The sequence below is a fragment of the Sparus aurata genome, chromosome 11, assembly GCF_900880675.1.
Source record: "Sparus aurata chromosome 11, fSpaAur1.1, whole genome shotgun sequence".
In the NCBI taxonomy this organism is placed as follows: Eukaryota; Metazoa; Chordata; class Actinopteri; order Spariformes; family Sparidae; genus Sparus; species Sparus aurata.
In genome coordinates, this window is record NC_044197.1 from 10,453,113 (window position 1) to 10,461,639 (window position 8,527).

An 8,527-nucleotide genomic window follows, 5' to 3' on the forward strand; every position below is an offset into this window, starting at 1 on the left:
GCGTCCCAGTGCACATAAAAAAAAAAAATAGACAAGGAGGCGGCCGTCCCTCTCTAAACTGAAGAACCTTTGTGGCTTCTGACTGGACGTGGAAGTTAAATGATATCACCAATAAATCACGTCGACTTTCAGACAAAGAGCCTCTCAAGTCTCGTTCTGGTAAAAAGGTCACGTTCCTTCACTGCTGGTGCACGACTGGCATGTAAAATCTGAAAGTTTAATCTCATAAAGTTTATGAAAAATTGTCATAATGTTTCTTTAGGCTGCACTGACACATGGAGAGGACCTGGGAGAACTCTTTCTGTGGCCAAGTCCAGCATCCACAATAACAATATTTCTTCCCAGACTCTCTCAGGGCATCAGGTTCATAGTAATTATCAGTGATTAAAGAATGATCTTCTCAGGAGGTTGGGGGTCAGAGATCAGGACCGTGCACAGCGGCGAGACACTCCTTTGTCATGCATGATGTCTTTTGTCAATTGGAGCAGATTTTTTCTAAAAAGGAAACGTTTTATCATCTGTATCTCCCACGCTCCTCCAGGGAAGGCAGAATTAAGTGGGAATATCAAACTGTCATGAGACTGAAAATAATGTTTTATTGGGCCACACAAACAAACAAAAAAAAAACAATCACAGGTTTGTTTTTCTTTTTTTTTTTTTTTTTTTTTACACACCATGCATTCAGAAAATCTCAAAAAGCAACATTTCCATATGAACTTCACAGTATAATGACTTCAGCGCATTTAGTTCAAAAACCTGTCTTAAAAAAACAAAAAAAACACACGCAAGAAATAAAAAATTGCCACAAACAGAATACAAAAATCTACAGAATTGCAGCATCTGTATCATTTCTAAAAAAACAAAAAGGTTATGAGGCAATGTTTCATAAATAAATAAATAAAATCTGCTGACGCAAAACTGATTCTAGGCAGACTTTGATTAATATTACATGTACATGTCTATGACTGGCTATAAAACAACAAAATCACTAAAAGCTAATGGGACTAATTAAGACACTCCAACTAGTAATGTTCGCCAGTGAGTAGTGTTTGAACATAAAGAATAAAAAACAGAAATCTGTTTGGAGTGTTATTCCATCTAATCGACAGATTCCATTCATTCTTAATACGAACGATCAGGGAGAAAGGGAATTTTAAAACAGACTCAAAATCCCTGAGCTCCCAGGCACTTAGGAATTCAGAAGGAAACTCTTAAGATAAAAGCAACAGCTCTTCAGTTCTCTGCTAAAATAAACAGCCACAGTTTCTGGTTCACCTTCAACTGCCTTTAAATCGATAGGATGGATCAGAGCCCTACTACTTATTTGCAATCAAAACATTACAGCAGGAAAAAAATAACAACAAAAAAAACATTTAGCACTCTTGAATCGGTTCCTTGAGAGGGACAAAAGAGTCCCTCACAAAAATAAAACATCTTATCTACACAGGAGTTAAGCACAAAGTCTCACCCTGGTACCAATTAAACATCATATATGCAGCATTTAATAATGTTCTATTAAGAACAGTTCAGGTAACACTGGAGCGGATACATCTGAAAAGGTTGCAGAAAAACTTTCCACTGAAGAAGCTGGAAGATGACGAGGGGACTGAATCACAAAGCTGGCTCACTTTTAAATGGGGCTCATCACCACGGTAACCTTTGCTACACAGCTAACCTGCTCCAGAGCAGGTTAACCACTGACCAATCAGATCACTGGGAAAACTGGGTGATCATTTCTACAAGACCCCCACATGGACAAAAGTACTGACTTTACAATGAAGTAAGAAAGGAACAAAGAGGTTTAGAGACATTTTTAAAGAGCAGTTGCTTATTAAGAGAGACAATAAATGTTTGCGTTTACTGCGTGTTTAAAAAAGCACTCATAAAGAAAAAGTTTACCACATTAACAGCCTACTGAATGGCTACTATAGCTGCATATTCCTGTAATTGTGCACACTGTTACAACCAATTAGCTATGCAAGTTATAAATGCAACATTTCAGTCAGTTACATCTTGTCAGGTATCAAAACTGTAACGATTAATTGTTCAATTTATAGTCTACTGCCAATTATTTTTATAATCGATTAATCTTTCGGAGTCATTTTTTTTAAAGAGAAAAAAGGAAATATGAACATGTGAATATTTCTCCTCTTCTATGACAGTAATCTGAATATATTTGGATTGATTATCAGCTGATAGTTGCTCCTAACTGCTTTAGGAGCAGGAGAGGCCTTACTTATTTAAGACAATCACTCATACAAGTTTGTTCACAATGAGCACCAAAAAGTCACTTTTATGGAGCAAACATGTATAAAATGTTAACTATATTTCAAAAAAGTTAGCCTTTAAGGATTTGGAAATGATTCCTCCTACTTTTAGAGCTTCTACTTCCACTTTTTTGTATACATTTCACCTCACTGAATGTCACCTTTTGCTCCAACAATAACATAACTTCCCTGTGGGTATCATTTTGCTTTTAAAGTACTCTACTCATTGTTCTTCTGATGTTGCGTGTAATTAAAAACGTTGTCTTGTTTTCATGTGAACGCACCCACCCTCAAGTTATCTGAGCCAGTTCATAACCAGCATCGTGATGACTAAGGATTGCCACTCTAAAATGAACTTGCTTTGTAATATAGACCCCTGCATCTTCGTACATTTGTGTTATTGATACCAGTAGCCTGCTGGTCACAGAGAGATATAAGGCCACAAAAGCAGCCGATATGAACAGACAGAGCCCATCACCCGTCTACTCTCCGCAAACCAAAAACAAGGTGCCTTCTGTCTGTCGTTGTGTGTTGAAATGAAAAGGCCCCTCTGCTGTCTGCAGCTATCCTCTGTCGCACCATCCAACAGCTGAGGGCCGGGGTTGCACTGCAGGTGGAACTGTATGGCACTCGGCAGTTAGTTCTGCATAAGGTACTGATGGAAGTAGATGCCAAACAGAGAGCTGATGACCTGGCAGGCAGCTACCCACCAAGTGAGGAAGGCAAAGAAACCTCGGAAAAAAATTGGAGTGAGGACGGACCGCAGCGCTGTGAAGGTCTCTGACAGGCGTGCTACTGTGGCCTGGATGTCCTCCTCCATGTCGTCCACGCCCTCTTCATCTTCATCGACAACACCGGGCAGCACAGGAGCAGCCGTGGGCATCACCAGCGCTGGAGTCACCCCGGGCGTCTCCTCTGCACCGTTCCCCCAGGAGAAGTCCCCTACAGGATCGGCAGAGATCAGTCAATATTTAGATTTTGCCACTGAACAGGGAGTAAACAGTAAGAAAGTAGATCGTTGAAAGAAACCATTGGTTGCTATGTTTTATTGACACTAAACTGGACATTTACTGTGGATGTTTTGTTAATATCCACGTCCACTGTAACTGCAAATATCAACAGCTCGACATCTTGGGAAAAAAGATCAAGTGTGTATTCTTCCTAAACTGCAGCTGCCATGGTGATGATGATGGTGGAAGAATGGTTCACTTACCTAGTGCCTTGAGTGCCATTGTGGAGAACAGGATAAGAAAAATAGGAACCAGATACTGGAGAGTGATTACACTCAGGTAGCAGTAGATACGAGTGACCTGAAAAACAGCACATTATTCTCAGTTGCAGGTTGGGTGAGTGTTCACTTTTATATTGCTCAGTAACAATTTCCTAATGTAAAAAGTTCTGCACTTAGAAGGTCCGTTCACACAGCTGACCTTCCTCTGAATGTCAATCGCAGCGATACGCCCCGCCTCCTTCTTCATCTGCTCCACCCACTTCTGAGCCAGATTGAGGTAGGCCTGCAGGTGGTGACGAGTCAGTGCGAGCCGCAGAACACACAACGCCACGATGATCCACAGGCGCATGCTGTCAAACGTTTCACTGGAAACTCTGCAATTGTAACATTATAAGAGGATCAGGAAGAACCAGGACTGGCCAAGTTACCATTATGTGCCATTTGCTGGATATTATGGAGAAGTTGTCAATCACACAGAGACCGTTGTTTTCCGATGGTGTTTTCCATGTGCCTGGCATGCATTTCTTTATTGTACCACCATTGCATTTTTCTAGTGGCTCTTCAAGTTAAAATATTCTCAAATTTTCATTGCAGGTAGAGGAGTCTTACCATCTTTTTCCATGAATTACATTTAATTGCCTAGTTGTGCAGATATGCTGTTTTACCTGACACACTATTGCCCTATAGTAAGGAGTCTCTGTGTGATCACTGCCTCACTGGCCATTGTTTGTCTTTAGAATTGAGTTTCTGTTGTAGTTAGGGCTGCAAGATATGTTAAAAGAAATGGTATGATCATTTTGGCAGGCATTGCAATTTGATATGATTGCATTAATATGATTCTGTTTAGTAGGATCACAATTTTCATTTTCACTGAAACAACTATAAAAATCACAATTATGTGAAATTAGTTGGGATCTGAACCAAACAAGCATGTTTTCTTACATATGAAGTCCATCTCTGCAGCACTGCAGTACTTCATTATAATGCTGTTTTGGTTGTAGTGGATGAAAAATGCAAATATGTATGTGCACTCACATTGTTACAGAGGTCTTCCCCATAGGTGCGTTGGCCAGGAAGTCCCTTGCAATGGGTTTCACCCACAGAACCAACACGATGACAGGAGACAGGAAACTCATGTGCAGCAGAATCCTGGAGGAAACATAAGGGACATGTGAGACAGCTAAATACTGTAATGTTTTTGGTTTTTTTTTACTAGGGAGCACATTGACTGATGCAGTATTTATCAGCTCTTACTGGATGAGTGGGCGGTCTGAGTTCATCTGTACAGCATCTAGATGAGTCTGAGCCAGTCGCAGGCCGGGGAAAGCCAGGAGAGAACCAATGTAAGCACAGATAGCAGCCAGACCGAGCTTTACTGTCAGCCTGGTCACTGGGATTCTGGAGGAAGTCAAAACAATCAAATCAAAACCGGGAATGCCGCATCTAGCACAAGTATTTGTCAAGTCTGTTACTGGCTCCAGCAAAGTACTTAAAGCCCCTGTACAGACTTTTCATTTAGTGATGATTTTGGCGGCCCAGCTGGACGAAAGCGGTAGTGTTTTGCCGGAATGAAAACTGCATTTCCCATGAGCTCTAGCACCCACTGTCGTGAAGACGTTTGTCTGGCCGGCGCGTGTAGATTTGATTTGGAAACGTCGGAAAGACGATGTGACTTGCTTTGAAAACTTTTTTTTTTTTTTTTTTTAGCAGCTATCTGCAGCGTGCATATGGACGAGGTAATGTGTCTATTTGTATTTCTACTTAATATAAAATGCCGCCGGTGAAACAAAGTAATGCTGCTGTTGCACTGCAATTTCCCAGCTATATATATTACCCACGGTGCTACAGAGCTAGCGTTACAGCAAAGTCACAGTGATTGTGATGGATGTTTTGTTCTAAGTAAGAAACTGAATCATTTATAATGACAGAGGATATTACCGATGTATCGTTGCAGGTCGGCTGGGCTGATACACACAGCTGAAATGGATGCGTGATCTAAGACGTTTGTTGTCGTTTTCACGAGTGTAGTATCTAGAGCTAATCTAGTGGTAACGTTAGCCAGCTTTGCTGTAACAACATGAATTCATGTATTGCTGTAAACTACGTCCTGCATTACATTTCATAAATGAAATAAAATTTACAAACCTGTCTAGGAGGAATCGGGCAAATTCTGGATCCGACCCTCCCTTCAAGCCCCGCAACTCTCTCCATCTCTGGAAGGAATCGCCAATGTTTATCCGTGTTTAGCCCTAGCTCGATCGGATTCCCTCTTGGCCTTTCGTTGGTCTTAGGTTCGAATTCTTTTTCTTTTCTTTGTCTCATTATCAGCCATGACAAAAGTTTTAGCTCGGTTAGCACTGGCTAGCGTAGCAACAAAACAGCTATGCCGTATCCTGAATGTCGTCAGTTCCGGTCTGACTGCCGTAAATCGTTTCGTCAGTGGTCCGACCCGACCAATGCCTTTCAGAGGTATAGAATTAGACTACTTAGAAAAAGCGTATCTTCACGCTGATGGGCTCATTTGCTGTTGTAGGTAACAGGGACACATCAGCAGAAACCAGAGGCTTTTCTATATCCAGTTAAAAACTCCGTACAGGGGCTTTAAAGGTAGGGTGTCTTGATACACCATTCAATATCAAATTGATATAACTTCTTTCTTTACACACAACAAAACTGTATTTCAGTTGTAAGGTGTCATCGTAGGGACAGATACTTACGACCAGTCAGCGTAGCCCTGCTGTTTGACAAAGACTTCCAAATTGTCAAAGAGGCTGGAAAAGCCTGACTCTAGGCCAAACTCCAGGTAGTCCTCTCTGACAACCAGCACCAGCATGGCCACGAGCAGAGACAGGAAGCCAAAGGCAAGGCACACCGAGCGCTCACCGCCCTCTTCGGAGCGGAAGTAGTGCCTCATCAGAGTGTGAAGGGTCTTTCTGAGGGATGCCGGTTAAATGAAAACAACCAGGAGGAGAAAGATGGTCCTTATTTCTGAGTGATGCGGCCTTATTGGCTGGTTTTAAACAAGCAGAAGTATTTTTAACATGATGTTTGATAATCTGCTCTGTCACTTTACAGCTGAAGGATACAGGCTGAAGAGAACGGTCAGGACACACCAGAGGGCTCCAATATTGACCTCTTTTCTTGCATCTACAACATTGTAGTAAACCTCAGTGAACAGGAAGACACCCGTCGCGTAGACTGCAAAATCTACCAGCCACTGATACTCCAGGAAAAAGCGCAGCACTGAAAATAGGAACAAGAAAAAAACACATTAGGAAGCTTAGAAGATCGTAGAGGATTGTAAAAAAATGCAAATAAAGTAAATGCATTGGGGGGTTCGTTGTGAGTCAACAGTTGTGCTCGAGCCGTGTTTGCACTTCCACAGCGTCATTGTGGTGCAGATAAAAGAATGTTTGTTTTACCAAGAGCGTCAAGAGCGTTGACTGGAGCTTTCTCCAGGTGAAGGTCGATGTCTTTGGGCACCGTGAGAGGCTTATTCTCCCCGTTCTGTCTCCTAGAAATCAAACAAAGAAGTTATAAAAAATAAATAGTGGACGAGTTTGTTTTTCTGTTACTGACAGGAGAAAAACAGACGTCGAGTAGCTTGACTGGAGCAAGAAGTAGTAAGATAAGAAGTAAATAAGTGGTACATTTGATTTGTGATTCAGGCAATGTCTTGCTTCTCCAGGCACCCTTATTTGTGTCATACCATCCCCCGACTCCCACCTGTCTCTCCTGTTGGGTTTGGGCATCTGCTTCCCAGCCAGCGCACACAGCTCTCCTTCTGACGGGTGTTTGAACCGGAACAAACTGGAAGGAATGACAGACACATGAATGTAAACAGTCCCCAGCAAATTATGCATATAATGTATTACCTGACTGTGAGGACGAGAATATACCTGCCGTTGCAGAGTAGCCAGCGAGCAAATGAGGCATGTGGGGCCATCCTCTGCATAATGCTGGCTGCCAGCAAGCTGACCACCAGCTGAATTCCCATCAGCGCCTGTGAGATAAAAAAAAAAATGACATTAGATCCAACTATGAATCTCATATAGTGCACATGAGAACAGCTAATGTTATGTGGAGGATATTGCATAAGAGACGGTCAGAAGGCAGGGGGTGCCTTGTCCACAACTGTGACAGTCAGTCAAGACATGATTTCGACATTCAAGCCCCAAGAAACCTCCAAGAACAGACATTTCTGTTGATCTAAAGGTCAATTCATGTGAACTTAGCTGTGGTAACAGCTAAGTCGGATAGCAAGCTGAAAAGCTAACAGCAGCACACATTTAGCCGAGTCAAAGCTTTAAACATAGGATGTGTTGAAAGCCCCCTGCGAAATGAATGAAAGTTAGCAAATGGCTATCGTGCTAAATTTAGCGAAACTTCACCACCTGTCAGTGTTGCTGCAAGCTTTGCTAGCTAGCATTAGCACCCTAGCTTTCATAGCAACCAATACAAGCTAAAAAAAAAAAGCGCTCTCTGGCGTTTGTTTTCTTACAGAAGGCTTTCAAGACAGGTGACTGCGTGACAAAGTGCTGGGGTGTGAATAAAGTTACCATCTCTTCTATCGAAATATGTGGTTAAAGCCAGAGGAGCAGCCGAGGTTTCTTCTTCACATGCAGGAAAGTCTTGACAGCTGAATCCAACTGACATGAGACACTGCTCGGTGTCCCGGATGTAGTAGTGGAGCCGTGCGCTGCCTTCAGGTGCTGCTCTAAAGCTCTGTAACTTGGAGTACTTCACGTTGCCAACAGCACAGCAACTGGCAACCATTATACCTGGTTGTTAAAATCTTGTGGGGCTGTCTTTCATATCTTTATTCGACTGCTTACGTTATTAGTTGATTTTGTAATTGGTTGTGTCTATTTCATGTTGAAATCATAAAATGTTAAAATATACTTATATAGATTCAACACCAGGGCCACCTACTGCTGTCAGGTTAACGTGATATTGATAAAGGGATTACATGCCAAGATTTGAAATGTAAACATTTAAAGTCAGGGCAATTACTTTCAGTATTTATGCT

The 8,527-nt window shown here is 41.9% G+C and overlaps 1 protein-coding gene across 1 annotated transcript; it reads right to left on the reverse strand.

Annotated features, from left to right (window-relative positions):
• Positions 1-613: 613 nt before the first annotated feature.
• On the reverse strand, positions 614-8,195 carry tmem161a (transmembrane protein 161A). Its single transcript, XM_030434180.1, has 11 exons — positions 8,058-8,195; positions 7,398-7,501; positions 7,225-7,308; positions 6,921-7,012; positions 6,585-6,741; positions 6,216-6,431; positions 4,753-4,896; positions 4,534-4,647; positions 3,698-3,872; positions 3,481-3,577; positions 614-3,209 (listed from the first exon to the last, which is right to left on the reverse strand). The coding sequence occupies exons 1-11, from the start codon at positions 8,058-8,060 to the stop codon at positions 2,905-2,907; spliced, it is 1,491 nt and encodes a 496-aa protein (XP_030290040.1). The 5' UTR covers positions 8,061-8,195; the 3' UTR covers positions 614-2,904.
• Positions 8,196-8,527: the final 332 nt, after the last annotated feature.